The 21,700-nt window shown below is 34.5% G+C and overlaps 4 protein-coding genes across 4 annotated transcripts; 1 reads left to right on the top strand and 3 right to left on the bottom strand.

The window, feature by feature from the left end:
- Positions 1-323: 323 nt before the first annotated feature.
- Positions 324-2,892, bottom strand: LOC133320181 (multiple inositol polyphosphate phosphatase 1-like). Its single transcript, XM_061527626.1, has 7 exons — positions 2,583-2,892; positions 2,318-2,486; positions 1,711-1,862; positions 1,241-1,525; positions 1,013-1,111; positions 692-901; positions 324-608 (listed from the first exon to the last, which is right to left on the bottom strand). The coding sequence occupies exons 2-7, from the start codon at positions 2,469-2,471 to the stop codon at positions 357-359; spliced, it is 1,152 nt and encodes a 383-aa protein (XP_061383610.1). The 5' UTR covers positions 2,472-2,486; positions 2,583-2,892; the 3' UTR covers positions 324-356.
- A 116-nt stretch (positions 2,893-3,008) lies between these two features.
- Positions 3,009-7,554, bottom strand: LOC116770321 (odorant receptor 94a-like). Its single transcript, XM_061527629.1, has 9 exons — positions 7,282-7,554; positions 6,969-7,075; positions 5,589-5,699; positions 5,409-5,472; positions 5,215-5,358; positions 4,755-4,934; positions 4,490-4,591; positions 4,086-4,241; positions 3,009-3,963 (listed from the first exon to the last, which is right to left on the bottom strand). Exons 1-9 carry the CDS (start codon positions 7,405-7,407, stop codon positions 3,907-3,909), a joined length of 1,047 nt encoding a protein of 348 aa, XP_061383613.1. The 5' UTR covers positions 7,408-7,554; the 3' UTR covers positions 3,009-3,906.
- A 1,198-nt stretch (positions 7,555-8,752) lies between these two features.
- LOC116770318 (odorant receptor Or1-like) lies at positions 8,753-14,670 on the bottom strand. Its single transcript, XM_061527628.1, has 8 exons — positions 14,292-14,670; positions 13,894-14,110; positions 13,576-13,686; positions 12,429-12,621; positions 11,075-11,236; positions 9,904-10,008; positions 9,157-9,312; positions 8,753-8,887 (listed from the first exon to the last, which is right to left on the bottom strand). The coding sequence occupies exons 1-8, from the start codon at positions 14,440-14,442 to the stop codon at positions 8,828-8,830; spliced, it is 1,155 nt and encodes a 384-aa protein (XP_061383612.1). The 5' UTR covers positions 14,443-14,670; the 3' UTR covers positions 8,753-8,827.
- A 3,330-nt stretch (positions 14,671-18,000) lies between these two features.
- On the top strand, positions 18,001-21,652 carry LOC133320182 (odorant receptor 13a-like). The gene is made up of 9 exons (XM_061527627.1): positions 18,001-18,146; positions 18,353-18,459; positions 19,729-19,839; positions 19,956-20,010; positions 20,089-20,232; positions 20,524-20,703; positions 20,867-20,968; positions 21,217-21,300; positions 21,494-21,652. The coding sequence occupies exons 1-9, from the start codon at positions 18,021-18,023 to the stop codon at positions 21,548-21,550; spliced, it is 966 nt and encodes a 321-aa protein (XP_061383611.1). The 5' UTR covers positions 18,001-18,020; the 3' UTR covers positions 21,551-21,652.
- The last annotated feature ends 48 nt before the right edge of the window (positions 21,653-21,700 follow it).

Genomic DNA, 21,700 nt, shown 5'->3' with positions numbered 1-21,700 from the left:
TCGGTTAAAATAAAAATGCTACTTAGATATTAGAATAGAGTTGAAATTGAAACACGATACAATGTCTCCAATAAACTGAGTTTAAGCGGATGCTGTTATGATAATGTTATCAAGTATCACTGTGTAGGTAGCAGTAGGTGCACACACATACATGCGCATACACTGCTCAGTTTATAGTGCCAATTTAAAAGTAGGTATACACAAATAAATAAAAGTGTCCGTCACCATGAACTAACCGTTTTATTGATACGGTTTGGGTAACGTATATATTTGAACCTTCAAGTCATATTTACTGGAACTCAATATACAGAACATACAATACGGGTACTATTAAAATAATTTATTTTCTGTATCTCTTACCTGTGAAGGACGGCGATAAAATTTGTAGAAAACGATGCTATATAACTTGTCCGCCATAATCTGTCTGGATTTCTTGAGGATCCTTTTATGACGCTCTTGTCCTTATAGAGCCCAAGAGCGCAGAACATCATTTCCATCATAGTGTCGTGGGTAAAGTACGAAACTATGTTCTTACCCTCCCCTCTCGTCACTAACTCAAAATTCTCAAATAAATCCCTCAGTGGGAGTGTACCTAAATCTGCATTAATCTATAAAGAGACGAACAGTTCAAAATTCAAAGTGCAATTAAAATTATTAGTTGTAGTATATATAACAGTGTGATTGTACTAACATCAAACCCGTATCCGTTTTTGTAATAATGCCGTACATCATCTCTGTACTCCAACACAACCAGGTCTTCGTCGGAGAAGAGCGAGCACCATGGACACTGAAGATTAGGACTCCAGGTCCGATAGAACCGACATAGCTCATAAAGATTGAATACGTTTATTTCTTCCGTGTCGTTTGTTATACCTAGTCGCTTGAAAACTCGGTCTCTAACCTACATGATAATAATGAGGCAATTTACATATGATAATTTAAATAAATTAAACTAGTATCTCACGTCTTCGTGTAATTTATATTATGGACTATATTATTTTCATTAGCTTACCGCTAAATACTCGGGGCTTTGATCATACTCAGCCAACTGATCAGGCAACAGCGAACCGTTCTTAACTGACTCCTGGTAGCGATCACAGTTTTCGTAAGGCTAAATGAAATTAAGGGCATGTTTGGTAAACGAAATACGTCACGTTTAAAAATCCTGTACTTTTATTATAAGAAAGGTAACTCATTAATATTACTCATTATTGCAGCTATTGGCAATATTGTCACTCACTCGAATCGTGTCATCTCGTTCTCTAGATTCCTCTATCCGTGAAGTGAGGTTCATGTCTGAACCATGAGTTAGGCCATTGACGTACGCGAGAACACTTGCTTTCGTACGTTGTTCGTTGGTTCCTCTGAAATAATATCGGTCAATCCTTTCGTGCATCAGTTCACTGTATTTTTTCGCTACCCTTTTGCCGATCGAGTATATTTCGTCGTTACCCACTTGTGTGAGGTAAGATGGTGTAGTTTCTAGCGAAGAATCCCATTTCCAATTTAATATATCTTCCAAGTCCTAAAAAATAGATTGTACATAAAAAAATGTTCTTAATCTATAGTTAGCCTTTTTTCTCCAACATTTATCGCATTTTCATTGTAATCCTTAATGATTTAATGGATCCTAAATAACTCGTCCCACTAATAAAAGTATTGTGGTCTTTTTATTTACATATAATACGCTTATAATTACGGTTTATTTACCTGTGAGCAAAGTGAGTTCCTTGACTCTGCCTCACTTCTTATAATTTGGTCCCTCAACTTGACCCATAACTCGTTGGTGTCCTTTACGACCCTGCTGCCAGGATGACGGTTCCCGTGTCGATGTATTGACCACAAACTCACGACCTTACAACCTAATGTAACGTAATGTAATGCAAGGTAAGGTAATGAAAGTTCTTACTTAAAAGTTAAACAATTCCTAATTAATTATTGTGAAGGATGACCTTGATGAGGATAACCACATGAGTGTATAGTCAAGGATTATTACTGACAACTAAAACAACGGACAAACCTACATTCACATTTATTCGTGACGTCTGCAAAGATCACATTAAATTGTCGTCATTTATAAATAATAGTCAATAGGAGATAGAAGGCTAGAATTACAGTTTCTACAATGTTCGTCTCCAATGACGTTTAGAATGATAAAGGAAATGTATGACCCTATAAAAAACCTCATATTGCTATCATCATACTTTAACTGGCTCAATTCTTTAGACTGTGGTCCTCAATCCTCATAAATTCGAAATTATTGTATAAATATACATATATATTACGACCTCGACAACCAATTGGTAATTGTACTGACCGTCAGGGTTGGGCTGGTCACGAATATCCCCTCGTACGATATCATAAGGTGTAGTCGTTGAAAATAACTGATACTTGCACTGTCTATTCCAGTAACACTCATCTTTACTGACCACGACACTCGACATAAACAACAATGAGATAATTAACAACATCTTACTGTTACCGCACTAAGAATGAATAAAAGAATTCACATCAAAACTTTAAAGACTTCGCCGAGATAAGGAATTGAAAATATAGATAGTGGATGTTAAAAAATTACTTACACTACGAAATAACACGCCGTTAGTTGTGAATAACTAAACATTAAAGGCGGGACAAACAGAGAGAACTGTTGGTGTAAAGAAATGTGTTTCTTGTATATGTGGAAATGGAAATATTTTAACACTAATACTCGCAAAACGCTAAACGTGAAGTCAACTACAACTCAAACTAATGTAATCATAATTTAAATAAGTAAATGTCGGTAGTTCCTCTGACAGCTGTGTTCGCTCCGCTATTGGTCACGTCCTGTGTGAACGGATAATTTATTTGTTCTCTGAAATTACATTTTTTATACTCACTATAACAATAAACAAAAACAATCTCTTAGAACTCATTACTTCAAAATATACAATGCCTAGAACACGGGGACTTGGTTGTTATCGTTAGTATTTTAACGAGTATTATAATGTCAAGAACAGTAAAAAAAATTATAATATTTTTCGTTTTCTTTAATTATAAAGAAATACAAAAACAAATATTTTACTATGAGAATATTAGGAGCGACCTATAGTACAGGGACGTTATCTATATCGGCGATAGAGTTTCAATAGCTGTATAGATATGAGATTGTTCTTCAGCAGTGTCGTGAAAGACACGTTCGTGTTCCGTGGGTTTCATATAAGCAATAAATGTATTCCACAACATCTTCCACGTGAGATCATCGTAAAGCATATCGCATAAATATGTTTGATTATACTACGAACACGTTTTTTTATTATTATTATTATTTTTTGTTTTATTAATCCAATAAAGACAAATTGTTCGTAGAATTACAAGGTACTTTTAAATATAAAATTACGCTTTTATAAATGTTTAAGTTTGCTACAATTACCAAAAGAGGCCTTTCTTTCTTGAAATTCAGCAAGTTTATACTACGTTTGTGTCGACACAAAAAATATGTAGGAAGCGTCTCTCGTTAAATTTGTGAATGCAAATCTGTTAATGTTTTTACGCAGCGAGTCGATGTCAGCTGAAATATAAAGATACAGATCATATTTGTTTAAACGAGTTCATTTTTCTTGTTTTGTATTCCAAGCTGTCATTGACATTACCATTATAAGTTTCGCTTTTTGTTTTATTACTTAGCTTTTTACTGTATGAAAAGATTCTCATCGCAGTGATCGGTAGTAATGTATAAAAAACATTTGTATTTTCAAAAAGTTACTTTATGAAGAAGTTCCATGATATTTAAAACACTCAAATTTTTATCCGAAAAAAAATATACATATATGTATTTATATATCAATATTTGCCTAGAGGTGCTTTTATAAGATGTTTATTATTCTAAATTCAAATAAATAATAACAAAATACAAGCTGCTGTAGGTTACAACTCTCCTGTGCTTTGTAAAACCGTGAAAAACGTGTAAGAAGCTTTCATAATCTGCAAAAATTATAAAAGTATCAGGCATATAATAGTTGCTTTCGGCTTATTGTAAAATGACAACGGTAATAGAACATTAAGTTAATAATCTATGATAGCGAGTATGTGTCGTCGTCACGTACAGACATAAATGTGTCCAACGATATTTCCACGATTCCAGCCACAGTGATTACAGTGGCTCGCTTACATCTCACCATAATCACGAGGAGGAGGCGGCGGATGGAGGCAGGACACTCGTACCAGGGACACTCGTAGGCCGCCCTCGAGACTTCGTCACTCTGGAGGTGTCGAAATCACCAGAACCCATCGCAAGGTTGGAAGGCGAACGAAAACATTGTGTTCATTTTATATTTTTAACTAGTTGGGACTTGGATCGTTCTGATCATTAGACGTAACTAAATTACTTGCTGTTTTAGAAATTTAGTTAAACCAAAAATTTCTACTAATCAACGAATTCAGATAATTGTAGATATTTTTCACCACGACTTTTAAGTAATATCATATTGTATCGGTAGTTGGTACTTACATCTATAGTGAGATTTGTTCCCGCTACACAGTAGATGTACACTTGTATCGTTACTGCTATTTCAAACGAGGCCATAGAGATTAGACGATATAAGTTTGTAACCTAAACAAATGAAGAGAAACGTTCAATCCAATCAAATAGTATAAGTTTTTATTATTTATACTGCAAATTAAGGTTTTTAAGCAGTGTGCGTAAGTTAATAGCATAAGTAACATAGAAATATGAATTTCAAACACAATCTTTATAATTTTTGAACATTACTTACGAATGCCATTTGGTAGGCTGTCACGCATATTATAAAGGAGGCGACAGCGAACTGCCCCAGTATTGGTACGGAAAAGCACTGCTGAAGTTGCTCCACCTGCGCCAACACGAGCTGGTGACGCATCACAATACTACGGACGCGGCTGCCGACAACCTTCTCACTGTCTGCCGTTATGCGACCCTACCATGTCATATTTAATTAATTAAGATAAAGTAACTCCCCTTTGTGTCTTTGAAGACTGCTTTTCGACAATAATTATTACTTAACTAATCGGTTTAATTTGTTCTCTTAAAATTTCTTTTCTTAATCTTTTTGTGTGACAGATTTGGGTAAATGTTGTCTGCGACCAAAACAATATGTTCTAACTTTATTGTTTTATTTCAGTATGTATTTGTTCTGATCACAGAGGCTTCTTAATCTTCCAAACAAGCGGAAAGTCCTGTTTTCAAATAAAACAAACCTTTTTATCGACATCGACGTCATCGCACAAAGTCCTTAACGACTGAGCTATCAGCCGCAGTCGGCAGCGGCACTGAGCGATGAGTGCCGCAACCAACACGTCGCAACACAAATTTACAGCAGCATTGATACTTAATGCAATGAACTAGAAAATTTGAATCCTCAATACTGAGTGTAACAAACACATTAAACTACAAATAAAATTGTATAAGCATAAGTCCATTGGTACGCTGGCCTCTTAGTTGCATCAAAGGGGTACCTTTTGAAAAATATATTAGAAGTAGTAGCAAGCTATAGACATTTTTACAAAGAAGACTGTTGTATGCTGACCAGTCGATACAAAAATTATATTGCAACTGTATGCTAAGCACTGACCAGGCTCTCAGAGGCAGCTGATCCTTCTCACCGGAAAATGTGATGCCAAAAACGCTGGAGAATGCTACAGAAAAGTAGACTGTAACTAGCCGGATGGTATCCTTGCGATATCTATTATAAAACACATAGAAAGCATTTTTTTGCGGTCTGCCTGTTTGTTTCTGAGTATTTCATAAGTTGATATGGAAGCAGTACGATAGGTTACTTCTTTTTTAGAAATTTTATGTACGTTTATTATTGTTACAAATAAAAAACAACAATTCCACTCAGACGAAGTCACGAGCAAAGCCAGTAAACAATATATAAGATGACGAAACTGCAACCAATTCTGTTTATTGGATACTAGCTGTGTCCGCGACTTTGTCGCTTGAAATTTGGCAGGAATTTTCTAAGATACAAGTTCCTAAACTACTCTTTATTACATCAACTACCTGCCACTGAATAATCCATCAAAATCAATCTAGCCGTTTTAGGGATAAGCAGGAATAGACAAACAGATAAGATGTGCGACTAAAAATTCAACCATATTTATGCAACTGTCACAAGTTTTAAAATATTACTCATCAAAGTTACTTCTTATTTTGTTTTAAAACGCTGTTCTCCGAGACTTTTTATACGTTAAATGGCCACATAAGAAAGATTGTTTACTTGTTATTTCGTTTGTACAAATTGGAAAATGATGAACCAAATTTAATGAATTTTAGTATGAAGATACATTAAACAATTGGGAGTAACATTTCAGTACGTGGACGAAATTTTATCGCAAAGCTTTGCCAGTGAGATGTAAACTATAATTAATTCAATTTTAGAATTTACGCAAACGTAATAGTAGCGTTCGATAAAAACCCTTCCCGGTGACGCTGTAACTGCCATTAGGGCTAACAGCAATAGACTAAACGAAGCTAAAAAAAGAGAAAAACATAACACTATGACCACTGAACTCGAGTTGCGCTTCATGGTTCTGCCTGTGTAGTTTTAGAGTCAGCTTCCGGATCCGGATCAGGATCGGGACAAAATATTCTATAGGATGATTATTTGAATTATGGGCAGGTGTTACGATACAAAAGGTTTCCTCTATCCTTCTCCAGAGTTTGATTTATCTCTTTATATCAAGATTTATCAAAATCGGCTCAGCGGTTAAGGCGTGAACGTAACGTAACAGACAGACAGACAGACAGAGTTACTTTCGCATTTATAATATTACTCGGACTTAATTGTTGCTCTGTTGAAAAAAAAACAAGGAACTAAACACTGAAAAATGTTTGTTCGTCTAAGATAATATACTGTATACAGAATCATAAACTATTTGGAGCTCTTAGAAAACACTTATATATCAAATTCTTTTTATAAATAATATGTGACCAATATCAATACAAAAACCTTTCAACTGTTTGAATCGCTAGCTTTGTCTTTTGACCGTCCAGTTCATTGTCTCCGTCAAAAATAATTTTTTGAATCAACTCCCTTCTTTGAATAACACAAGCGAGCTGAAATATAAATGGCAAGTCATAATTTAATTCCCTTATACACTATGGACACCCTACACTACATCTGTGTCCGGTGTCGCTTAGCTCAATGAACAGTTTATTCGACAATTTAATTCATCTTAATAGAGGGACACTCGAAGATTTTAAATATTGTAAGGTCTCATATCTAGTAATAAGCATGTCTCTTTGTTTGTTGTTCGAATTACCTTAATAGCATAAGCGATGTTTGTAAAGAGCATGAAAACGGAAGCTGTCATAAGAGTGAGATCGCCCCACACCTGGACCAGATCTCCAGTTTGAATTATTATGTACACGCCTAACACATAATACATACATATATTAAAAATCACTTTTTTAAATCTAATATATAACTTTCAATGGCCTGTATAGATTTCTCAGTCACACTCGTACACTTTGACTAAGAGAAGAATCTCCCTCAAGTAAGTCTTTGTCAACATCAACATTTGTATCTTGAATTAATAGTTCAGATACTTTAGCAATCATTGTGTCTGATAAAGGAAGAGTTTTTTTTTCTCCAAACAATTCTTCCATTACTCCCCGACAATATTTAAAGCGTTCCGTGATGGAACATCATCGTTAAGAACGGTTCTTGGCATTTATGTAATGATATAATTTATATAATGAATAGACTTATTAAAGAAATGTCAGTAACGCTTTCATATCAGCCAATCATAGCAATTTGTCTTTTAGAATTAATATTCAAAAAACAAAGACGACCTATTATTAATACTAAATAGCGCCAGCCGGTTTTGATACGATCCCTTTTATCTTTACCTATACTTATCACTTACCAATAGTTAGAAACAGTAAGAGAAAAGAATACAAAGAGTACACCCGTCTGGCGAGGTCGTTAAGGCCAGGAGGCGGCCATACGCCAAAAACAGTAAAAATAACATTAGTGAACTTCAAAGACGACTTTATATGCGTGAATAGGGACATATTCGATTATAATCAAAAATAAATTGAGTTCAGAAAAAACCCTTTTATACCTTCACATGGCTATTGTCCACAGGGGATCAGGAATCGTGAACCCTTTCGTTAACTCGAGTCCACAAGAATTGTCTATGTCGATAAACAGTTGCATTGCCTATAAACTTGGCCGTTGTCTTCGACCGCAACGAATCGTCAACCCAATCCATGAAATCATCTCCAACTGAATTCAGAATTCGTCGATTCAAAGCAAGTGGAACAGAATTGTGTCAGATATAAACCAGAGTTTGCGATGTATGACTATGAATATTTATTTGTTGTTTGTTAGTTGTACGTATGCATAATTATACCACCGAGTTAATAACACCACCTCGCATATAACACGCGTCAACGTATAATTACAACGTGACGACAATTTGTAATAGAATGCACTTAGAGGTAATCATAACTTACTGTAGAAGTAAGAATTATGTAAATGCATTAAAAATATAAGAAACATATCTAAATTGAAAGTTATTAGTTTTTCGTGATCAAGCTAATTGTTTTTATATTAAAGGTGTCAAACGAGCAGACGGCCTACATGATGTAGGTAGTTATCGACTCCCATGGACATCCGCAACATAGTTTTGTGAATGCGTTGCCTCCCTTGATTGGGGAAGAGGGAGAGGAGAGAGTGGGAAACGGGATAGGGCAGTCTTCTTAGTGTTTTTAAATAAAATATTAGCGTAAATATTATTATTATTATATTGTTAAACTGTGAATTCTTTTATTTTATATCTATTTTAACATGCCTCAGCACTTTTAAATTTTTTCGTTGACTTGTTGCAGTAGCGTCAGCATTGAGTAGGACAATTTTATAACCTGAAAATTAAATTCAAAAACTACTACAGTTTATTATAGCACAGAAACCTCTGGTTTATCTTATTGAAATTTAATATATAAGCCAATATATGTGAGTTCCGTAACAGACGCGAGACGACAACCATTTCTAGGAAATGGTACATTTGCTTTTTAAAAGCCAAATCCGTGAAAACTTTTGAGCAACTGTCTACTTTTCATGAGTGTAATGTAAACAGTAATAATAAACGAATATGTCTATCGTAAGCATGAGTGAAGTAGCAAACTCGTACAGCAGTGAAAGTGGCGAGAGATAGCGTCGTGAATCCTCCAGCGGTGAACTTGACAATGCGGTGGCAGCGTATCATCATGATCAGGATGGAGCGGCGCACGTTGACGCTGCACATGTACCACGGCATCTCGTACGCTCTCCGTGCTAACTCCTCACTCTAGACACGACAAAACACCGAACACGTGAAATTAGGCAGTAAAGGATTAAATACATTACATTTTATTAAGTTCTATTTTCCCAATGTTTGTGGTATCATAATTCATACGCTATCTGTTACTACAAGTTCCTTAAATTAGTCAAATTACTCAAATTAACAGAAAAATTAACATCGAAATAATTGTCTTTTTTCTTCGTATTCCCAATTAAATTAAGTTGGCACACTGTCTTCTTAAAATAATTGATTATGCTGACCCAAGCTTCACTAATAAGAGGAAAACTTAATAATCTTCGACTTGTGAAAATATACACATCTGAATATTTATTTTATTATGTTATTTGTAGAACTATAAGGTATATTTTATGTTACCTTAATATGGTACACCACATATTACTTACTTTTTTGTTGGTATTGATAGTGGATCAATAACAACAATATAAAAGTATTCTAGACCCACGGTTGTATGTTTGAAATCGCCATTTGTCTTTAAGACCGCCTTTAGTTTCATCAATTTTTATGTTAGATTTTAATTTTTTTCTTGTATTAGTGTACAAAAAAATATATAAAGTTATTATAGAGTACGGTTCATACCTCCACCGTCAGGTGGTGTCCATGATAACAATATAGGAACACCTGAAAAATCATATTCAGGAGATAAGTACACCTTGGTATCAGCCTCATTACATTTCCTGTATGCTGAAATAAAATAAAAATAATAACTATGACAAAAATATTTAAAACATGAACACTTTTCAGTTCAATCCTGATCTAGTGAAACAGTCTATTTGTGTTATAGTTAAATATTTTTACGAAAAATTACTTCATAAACACATTTTACCTTAATTAGAAAAAAAATAATAATTCGATAATAAAATATCTCTGTTCGGAGAGGATAAGAGCTCCGTTGAATCCAACAACGACTTGAATGCTAATCAGAAAAGTTATTTTTTTTAATAACTAGGAAAAAATAGAAAATAATTTGTAGTCGATGCGATACGATAACGATAGTTTTAGTAAAATCACTAGTTAAACAGATTTTTTAAACTGGCACAATGAACAAGCGACGGAGCAGACGATAGACATCTAAAAGTACCATATACATTAAGACAGCCCATCGCAGTTATTTAAGAAATTAGTCATTTTAATTAATTAGATTGCGGCGAAGAAAACTACTATAGTAAATTTGGACTCGCTAGCGCATGTCGGCTGTAGTTGAATTATCTGTTGGATGGTCTGGCTTTGTTAATAAATCCATAAAGGTGACAACTACGCGACGTGCCTATCCAATGTTAGGAAAGTTATTTAATTTCATGTCTTTAGCGACCAAAAAGGTTCCCTGTAAATATCAACAATTGCAGTAAAAATTAGGACCTTCTACTACAGTTAATGGCAGAGTAGTTCTGCTTCTGGAGTTTTTGGAGAGGTTTCAAGTTAATTATGATAATTGAAATAGAAAAGGTTACAAACAACTTTCAGTACGGGCGTACGTTTCGGGGACTTTATACAGGTTCAAGGGAAAAGAATGGCCACTCTATCAATAGCGCAAAGGTTGCTGTAGCTGTCTTCAGTTAAATATCCATAATTATTCCCGGAATATACCGTTAGCAGATATAATTCATCCACATACAATTGTAAGTATTCAAAATCAGCCAGGTGATATATAAAACCGAAATCTGTATTAAAATACGATAATTTCTTTCAGTTGTATGGCATAAAAATGTAAGAAAATATATTAAGTGACCAATAAATATAAAACACTAACAGACAAAACTTGAAAGGCGGTGACACATATAATAATCAGTGAGACGCTGAACTGAGCGAATGTTGGCACTGAAAAGCACTCCTGCAGTATTTCAGCAGCCCGTAACGCCCTCTGGTGTTGCTGAACACATATTCGAAGACGATTCTTTACTATCGCTTCTTGCTTTGCTGTGAAGAGCTTGTTAGAATAACCGCCAGAGTAGGTGTTGTCTTGCTACAAAATATATATTCAGTATTATAGTAATAAGCTAGGTACCAGCCCCGGTTTTGCACGGGCTCTTAACAATAAATATAAAATAGTCTATTTTAATTTTGAGAATTATTAAACTTACGATTATATTGTGATAAATTTCGAATAGTCCGCGCGATTTCAATTATTTAAAAAGTAATTTACAGATACTATAAGACTTAATACCGTATTTATGTAAATAGCTTTCCAATAGACGCTTTAGGAATGAGAATGTTTAAAAGTTGTAAAATGGATATACTATGTTATTTTTAAGGTAAAGACATATGCCACCGCGGACTTTTCCTAAGACCTATATACGAAACACAATTCTACCATATATTATTTTGTTATATCTCAAAGACTTAGGGCAGCGTTTTTGTTAAAAGCTCTCAGACGGCTCATGTGTTCCCGACATGTTCAACAAATATCGTTAAAGTACCCAAAAGTAAATACGAAAACTTAACAAATTATATACTAAAACCTTCCTCGGGTATCACGCTACCGAGTGGTGATAACTATTTCATAATCGGTGCAGTGGTTTTCAGACAGACAGACGCAGCAAGGGACTTTGTTTTATAATATGTATATTGATTTATGATTGATGTTTGATAGAGTTAATTGCTGTGACATCACCCGCAAATAATTATGCGTGATCCATTCAGCGCCATCTACACTATAATAATATAATCACAAGTATGACTGAACTTTGTGTGATTGCCAGTTGCACGACACACATCCTACCACTATAAAAGTCTTAATTGTGAATATAGGTGACGCTGTATCAATATACAATTTTGGAAACCACACTTCAATGTACAAGGAACACGCTTCATATATATATACATAAATTGTAAACTTACAAAAAAAAGGATATTATTTAAATCATCTTATATTGTTTGTAAGGAACTTATTTGTGGGTCTCTTGGTCACCATATTTATTCAATATTTTAAATATATTCTCTAACTCTAATACGAATTAACACTTAGAAAGAAAGTTTTAAATTCAGAAATATTTAATATCGAACTAGGAAACACTATAATTTTAAGAACCACTCTTACTCGCACTTTGGATTTTGACATAAACTCTACATTTTTTTTTTAACTCAACATATAAAATCATGCTCACTTCAGGCATGAGACCGCTGCATACATTAGTTAAGGCCAATCCGACAAGTCCAAGCCGACACCTGGTCTGCGCTAACAGCGTGGTGACCAGGCTGTCCTTACTGATGTTCAGTACAGCCACAATCATGATGCTCAACGTCTGGTGCATGTAGGTCAGCTCGTAGGCGGGAGACACGCTCGTGTCGTAAGGGTACCTGGTTGACAAATATATTCTGTGAGGTTATATTGACAGCTGTGTAGTTTTAAAGGTATAAAAGTTTCTTAAATTATTATAACTTGTATTTAAAATTATATTTTGAAATTAAACTGTTTTATATAGCTTTATATTATAAACTATATAATTTAACGTTTATAAGATAACCAGATGAAAATATTCCTCTCAAGATGAATATAAAATCCCATGTCCATGTCTCAAAATCCAGCAAATCCAGATTACCCGAAATATATTAATTTAATAATATTAATTTAACCGAAATATTCATATGAAAAAGTCGTCGTAGCCGAAGGTTAAGGCCCGCTTCTCATGAGAAGCAGAGGATGCATGAGGACGCGGGCTTGAAACCTGGCTAATATCTGTTTCATTTATTCAGTTGTATGTACTTTCTAAGAGTATTTAGACACCGCTAACTGGCGGTGAAGGAAAACATCTTGTGCAAACCGGGACTTATAATTTAAAGTTATAAGTCGAATTCGCCAATCCGCCTTGAACAAGCGTGGTGAATAATTCTCTAACCTTCTCCATTTGAGATGAGGCTAGGCTAGGCTAGAGGGTAGGCTAGTGATGATGATTCATACGCGAGTTAAATACGAAAACGACTTATTCAAATTAAATAAATTTCAATACTATGTTGTTCTTAATTTACAACCAATATATATTTTAGATTAGACTTATAGAGATATTAAGTTGTGACGCCTTGTACTATTATAGTTATATTAAAACCATTAAAAAGACGGCTATCTAATATCAAAAACCTGTATTCTATTTTAACCTTTGGTACATTATTGAATTACGAGTTCATATTAAAGTAACAGAGTAACATTAAAGCATGATGATAACGCTACATAGCGACAGAATACATTAATCTACAATAAAAGTACCTACTTAAAAAAACTAATTAACTGCAAATTAATATAACGTTAGTGTATACCAGGCCGGTAGAGGCAGTCCATTCTTGTCAGTGATGGTCGCCCAGCCGACAGTAGTGACGAAAGTCACGAGCAGGAATATAACTTGTTGATTTCGGGTCTCATGGTCACAACTAGAAGAACAAATATTTACAAACCTCTTCATTCACTTCCTGCATCATATTAAGAGACTTTAGCTTTGAAATAAACTAAGTGCAAATATATTAAAGTTAATATAAACTAATGATAGTTTGAAATTGACAGAAATCACATTCTACTAAAACAATGAAGCTCCACAGTTCGCAATTTAAAACAAATACATTGAATATTAGTAAGAGTACCTTTTGATCAACTCTCTGGCTCGAGAACTAGTCATAACTTCCAAACCGTCGTTAGTGTCCTTTATAAGAAACTCGATGTGCTTCCGCCGAGCAAGGAGGTTAATAATTTTGGTGACTTGAGAGATATTAGTGAATAAGACGAGAGCTGTACCCGTCATTAAAGGCAGGTTGCCCCAGATGAGATAAAGATCTATTACTTGTAAGACTATTAATGTGTCTAAAACAGGAAAAATAACATCGTATTTATGAATATTACTAAAGGCTTAAGGCGCGGAATAGATTTTAGGAGAGTTATTTATTGATGAACTGATTCACTACACTCCCCCTCGTCTAGAATTGTAGAAAATAATTATAGAAGATACAAGAAAGAAAAAAATATGAAAAAAGATATCTTTTACCCAAAAGAAACACGAAAAATACAAAAGTGTAACAATAATACAGAGCCTTCTTCCTGGTTTGCATTCCATCCGGCGCCCAGAGACCCGCCATCTTTAGGGCGGTTAGCGAAAAACGGAGAGAGAAATTAATATTCTGTACTATGAGTCCCATGATGATGTCTTCCTTAGACTTTACAGGCTTCAGCTATTCTTATATGGAGAGACAAGTTTTATTTATTGTATGATTGAATCACTGCCTTTTATAGTATGAAACGATCAATAGTCATGTTTGTCTTTCAAAAACACACGAAAGCGTTCGCGAGTTATGCTCTGATATGTAATTAGAGATTTAAGGGACTCAAAACAATTTTGATTATTTTTCGAAGACTTCAAAATGAACTTCACAGCGGTTAAAACATCAATCTTAAAATATTACTATAATATAGAACATCAGATAGTAATGTTATCCAGCAAAGATTTACAACTTTAAGGAAAAGTCTCATTTAAATTTAGAATCCTATACTTCAATAGTAGTATAAAAATTTGTTTACAAAAATAATTTAAACAACACGATTATTTAATTAAATGCAACCTGTAAAAATATGAATCTGAGCGAAAGATATTATTGTATAGGCGAATTCCATAAAGACATATTAGATACAATATAAGAAATACTTAAACCGTTTTCGTGCCTTTTTATTTACTTGCTCTTTATTATAAAAGCTTTTTGTAGCGTAACAAAACAATAAAAACAGAACACCCGACACACCTGACGTAATCGCCGTTATTAGCCTTACTTTGTTTAAAGACAAACACAATTATACAATTATTGTAAATATTAGCTTTGTTCCAACATTCGATACAAAACATTTTTAATCAAAATTTAATCGCATTTGGTCAAAAATCTTATATCAGTTATCCGCTTTAGACTTAACTAAGATACGTGACCTGGTAGGTTAACTGATCTCGGTCTTCTAGATCATGTTTAAACGTTCACATTGTTGTTGTTGTCCTTAAGGATTGTTATATAATTAAGATTTAAAATGAAAATACTTGAATTAAATAATTCTCTGAACTAAGTGATGAATTGTTGTAACTAAAAATTGTCGTGACGTCACAAGTATTATATATTGTCTTGAAATTGAAATACAAAACGACAGCAAATTTTTATTTATAAAAAGCCGCAGCGCTGATTTTTATTTTATCTTTTCCTTTTGTACCTCAACCTTTTTTGTTCCAAAACTATGGCTTTCTTCATAGCTGGTGTATCAAGCATTTTGCCACCTGTAACCAGCCCCACTAATGCACCATAACTATTTTGACATTTTTTGGCTCTGAAGCTATGAAAGCTTTCGATGCCGTTATTCTAGCAAACCTTACCTCTTACGATAAGTTAATGTGAGCCTGATCCCTTGCGTTTGGTTTACCTTTACTAAAATATAATTAATAACTGCTGAAGATATTTTTTTCGAAAAGCTTCACAAGTTTGATCTAGACTGGTGCATAGATATTTTATCAAAGTCCTTTGCAATATTTTGACACACTTACTAGCTCACAACATATAAAATCATGCTCACTTCAGGCATGAGACCGCTGCATACATTAGTTAAGGCCAATCCAACAAGTCCAAGCCGACACCTGGTCTGCGCTAACAGAGTGGTGACCAGGCTGTCATTACTGATGTTCAGTACAGCCCCGATCATGATGCTCAACGTCTGGTGCATGTAGGTCAGCTCGTAGGCGGGAGAGACGCTCGTGTCGTAAGGGTACCTGATTTATAACAATTGGCAATTGTGATAATTTCTATCACAAACAAGTATTTGTAAAAGTTAAAATCATATTAAAGATGAAATAGATAGATAGATTACGTTGACGCTGCACAAGCATCTCGTACGCTCGCCGTGCTAACTCCTCACTCTAGACACTACAAAATACCGATTACGTAGAACTAGGTAGTAAAGGAATAAATATATAATTACAGTTTGTTGGATAGACTTAGAAAAGTTTATATAAAATTTCTACGAGACAAACCATAAGCTTCTGTACCATTATGGACTGTAGTAACTTTTGTACTTTATTTACAGCTTATAAAATTGTCCTACACGATGCTGACGCTACTGCAACAAGTTAACTTAAAACATTATGCTCACGCAGGTGTTAAAATTGAAGATAAACATAAAATAATAAACATAAAAATATAATAATAATTAATAAATTATGCTAATATCTAATTTTTTCTATATATATTTTTTTTAGAACGTTGACAAATGAGCAGACGGACTACTTTAGGGGAAGTAGTCACCGTCGCCCAAGTACATCTGCAACATAAGAGATGTTGAAGTTTGAGGCAGCCCTAGTTGTTGAGGAAGGAGGAAAAGGAGGGAATAAGAAGACGTCAGGAAAGTCTGGGAATAGGAAAATTGCATCCGGCTCTCTCACTCATCTGACGAAACACAGCCATTGAAGACTACTTCACGTCGATCTTCTGTGAGAAGGTGGTATTCTGGTCGAGCCAGACCATATTTACCATACCATAGAGAGGTAGTTACATGCCCACAGCTAGGCTCTATAAATCACCTTAGAAACTTATTTAAAACACTAAGAAAACTAATTTGAACACGAATCAACACAAAATTTTAAATGTGAGAATAAATGCATATTCTCATATTCAGTACGTTATGATTACCTCTAAGTGCATTCTATTACAAATTGTCGTCACGATGTAATTATACGTTGACGCGTGTTATATGCGAGGTGGTGTAATTATGCATACGTACTACTAACAAACAACAAATAAATATTCATAGTCATACATCGCAAACTCTGGTTTATATCTGACACAATTCTGTTTCACACTTTGAATCGACGAATTCTGAATTCAGTTGGAGATGATTTCATTGATTGGGTTGACGATTCGTTGCGGTCGAAGACAACGGCCAAGTTTATAGGCAATGCAACTGTTTATCGACATAGACAATTCTTTTGGACTCGAGTTAACGAAAGGGTTCACGATTCCTGATCCCCTGTGGACAATAGCCATGTGAAGGTATAAAAGGGTTTTTTCTGAACTCAATTTATTTTTGATTATAATCGAATATGTCCCTATTCACGCATATAGAGTCATCTTTGAAGTTCACTAATGTTATTTTTACTGTTTTTGGCGTATGGCCGCCTCCTGGCCTTAACGACCTCGCCAGACGGGTGTACTCTTTGTATTCTTTTCTCTTACTGTTTCTAACTATTGGTAAGTTATAAGTATAGGTAAAGATAAAAGGAATCGCATCAAAACAGGCTGGCGCTATTCAGTATCATTAATAGGTCGTCTTTGTTTTTTGAATATTAATTCTAAAAGACAAATTGCTATGATTGGCTGATATGAAAGCGTTACTGACATTTCTTTAATAAATCTTTTCATTATATAAATTATATCATTACATAAATGACATGAAGCGTTCTTAACGGAGATGTTCCACCACGGAACGCTTTAAATTTTGTCGAGGAATAATGGAAGAATTGTTTGGAGAAAAAACAAACTCTTCCTTTATTAGACACAATGATTGCTAAAGTATCTGAGATGATGAGTATTAACTATAATTAACTATTAATTCAAGATACAAATGTTGATGTTGACAAAGACTTACTTGAGGGAGATTCTTCTCTTAGTCAAAGTGTACGAGTGTGACTGAGAAATCTTTACAGGCCAATTGAAAGTTATATATTAGATTTAAAAAAGTGATTTTTAATATATGTATGTATTATGTGTTAGGCGTGTACATAATAATTCAAACTGGAGATCTGGTCCAGGCGTGGGGCGATCTCACTCTTATGACAGCTTCCGTTTTCATGCTCTTTACAAACATCGCTTATGCTATTAAGGTAATTTCAACAACATACCAAGAGACGCGCTTATTACTAGATATGAGACCTTACAATATTTAAAATCTTCGAGTGTCCTTATATTAAGATGAATTAAATTGTCGAATAAACTGTTCATTGAGCTAAGCGACACCGGACACAGATGTAGTGTAGGGTGTCCATAGTGTATAAGGGAATTAAATTATGACTTGCCATTTATATTTCAGCTCGCTTATGTTATTCTAAGAAGGGAGTTGATTCAAAAAATTATTTTTGACGGAGACAATGAACTGGACGGTCAAAAGACGAAGCTAGCGATTCAAACAGTTGAAAGGTTTTTGTATTGATATTGGTCACATATTATTTATAAAAAGAATTTGATATATAAATGTTTTCTAAGAGCTACAAATAGTTTATGATTCTGTATACAGTATATTATCTTAGACGAACAAACATTTTTCAGTTTTCAGTTCCTTTGGTTTTTTTTTCAACAGAGCAATAATTAAGTCCGAGTAATATTATAAATGGAAAGTAACTCTGTCTGTCTGTCTGTCTGTTACGTTACATTCACGCCTTAACCGCTGAGCCGATTTTGATAAATCTTGATATAAAGAGATAAATCAAACTCTGGAGAAGGAAAGAGGCAACCTTTTGTATCATAACACCTACCCATAATTCAAATAATCAGCTTATAGAATAATTTGTCAAGATCCTGATCCGGATCCCGACACTGACCCTAAAACTACACAGGCAGAACCATGAAGCGCAACTCGGATTCAGTGGTCATAGTGTTATGTTTTCTCTTTTTTTATCTTCGTTTTGTCTATTGCTGTTAGCCCTAATGGCCGTTACAGCGTCACCAGGTTTTATCGAACGCTACTATTACGTTTGCGTAAATTCTAAAATTGAATTAATTATAGTTTACATCTCACTGGCAGAGCTTTGCAATACAATTTCGTCCACGTACTCAAATGTTACTCCGAATTGTTTAATGTATCTTCATACCAAAATTTATTAAATTTGGTTCATCATTTTCCAATTTGTACAAACGAAATAACAAGTAAACAATCTTTCTTATGTGGCCATTTAACGTATAAAAAGTCTCGGAGAACAGCGTTTTAAAACAAAATAAGAAGTAACTTTGATGACTAATATTTTAAAGCTTGTGACAGTTGCATAAATATGGTTGAATTTTTAGTCGCACATATACCTTTTATCTGTTTGTCTATTCCTGCTTATCCCTAAAACGGCTAGATTGATTTTGATGGATTATTCAGTGGCAGGTAGTTAATGTAAAAAAGAGTAGTTTAGGAACTTGTATCTCAGAAATTTCCTGCCAAATTTCAAGCGACAAAGTCGCGGACACAGCTTGTATCCAATAAACAGAATTGGTTGCAGTTTCGTCATCTTATATATAGTTTACTGGCTTTGCTCGTGACTTCGTCTGAGTGGAATTGTTGTTTTTTATTTGTGACAATAATAAACGTACATAAAATTTCTAAGAAAGAATTAACCTATCGTACTGCTTCCATATCAACTTATGAAATACTCAGAAACAAACAGGCAGACCGCAAAAAAATGCTTTCTATGTATTTTATAATAGATATCGCAAGGATACCATCCGGCTAGTTACAGTCTACTTTTCTGTAGCATTCTCCAGCGTTTTTGGCATCACATTTTCCGGAGAGAAGGATCAACTGCCTCTGAGAGCCTGGTCAGTGCTTAGCATACAGTTGCAATATAATTTTTGTATCGACTGGTCAGCATACAACAGTCTTCTTTGTAAAAATGTCTATAGCTTGCTACTACTTCTAATATATTTTTCAAAAGGTACCCCTTTGATGCAACTAAGAGGCCAGCGTACCAATGGACTTATGCTCACCAAGTATGTGTGATCTTATACAATTTTATTTGTAGTTTAATGTGTTTGTTACACTCAGTATTGAGGATTCAAATTTTCTAGTTCATTGCATTAAGTATCAATGCTGCTGTAAATTTGTGTTGCGACGTGTTGGTTGCGACACTCATCGCTCAGTGCCGCTGCCGACTGCGGCTGATAGCTCAGTCGTTAAGAACTTTGTGCGATGACGTCGATGTCGATAAAAAGGTTTGTTTTATTTGAAAACAGGACTTTCCGCTTGTTCGGAAGATTAAGAAGCCTCTGTGATCAGAACAAATACATACTGAAATAAAACAATAAAGTTAGAACATATTGTTTTGGTCGCAGACAACATTTACCCAAATCTGTCACACAAAGAGATTAAGAAAAGAAATTTTAAGACAACAAATTAAACCGATTAGTTAAGTAATAATCAAGTAATAATTATTGTTGAAAACCAGTCTTCAAGGACATAAAGGAGAGTTACTTTATCTTAATTAATTAAATGTGACATGGTAGGGTCGTATAACGGCAGACAGTGAGAAGGTTGTCAGCAGCCGTGTCCGTAGTATTGTGATGCGTCACCAGCTCGTGTTGGCGCAGGTGGAGCAACTTCAGCAGTGCTTTTCCGTACCAATACTGGGGCAGTTCGCTGTCGCCTCCTTTATAATATGCGTGACAGCCTACCAAATGGCATTCGTAAGTAATGTTCAAAAATTATAAAGATTGTGTTTGAAATTCATATTTCTATGTTACTTATGCTATTAACTTACCCATATTGCTTAAAAACCTTAATTTGCAGTATAAATAATAAAAACTTATACTATTTGATTGGATTGAATGTTTCTCTTCATTTGTTTAGGTTACAAACTTATATCGTCTAATCTCTATGGCCTCATTTGAAATAGCAGTAACGATACAAGTGTACATCTATTGTGTAGCGGGAACAAGTCTCACTATAGATGTAAGTACCAACTACCGATACAATATGATTTTACTTAAAACTCATCGTGAAAAATATCGACAATCATTTGAAATCGTTGATTAGTAGAAATTTTTGGTTTAACTAAATTTCTAAAACAGCAAGTAATTTAGTTACGTCTAACGATCAGAACGATCCAAGTCCCAACTATTTAAAAATATAAAATGAACACAATGTTGTCGTTCGCCTTCCAACCTTGCGATGGGTTCTGGTGATTTCGACACCTCCAGAGTGACGAAGTCTCGAGGGCGGCCTACGAGTGTCCCTGGTACGGGTGTCCTGCCTCCATCCGCCGCCTCCTCCTCGTGATTATGGTGAGATGTAAGCGAGCCACTGTAATCACTGTGGCTGGAATCGTGGAAATATCGTTGGACACATTTATGTCTGTACGTAACGACGACACATACTCGCTATGATAGATTATTGACTTAATGTTCTATTACCGTTATCATTTTACAATAAGCCGAAAGCAACTATTATATGCCTAATACTTTTATACTTTTGCAGATTATGAAAGCTTCTTACACGTTTTTCACGGTTTTACAAAGCACAGGAGAGTTGTAACCTACAGCAGCTTGTATTTTGTTATTATTTATTTGAATTTAGAATAAAAAACATCTTATAAAAGCACCTCTAGGCAAATATTGATATATAAATACATATATGTATATTTTTTTCGGATAAAGATTTGAGTTTTTTAAATATCATGCAACT

The sequence above is a fragment of the Danaus plexippus genome (assembly GCF_018135715.1).
Source record: "Danaus plexippus chromosome 13 unlocalized genomic scaffold, MEX_DaPlex mxdp_15, whole genome shotgun sequence".
NCBI lineage: Eukaryota > Metazoa > Arthropoda > Insecta > Lepidoptera > Nymphalidae > Danaus > Danaus plexippus.
This window is presented reverse-complemented; position numbering and strand designations above follow the sequence as displayed.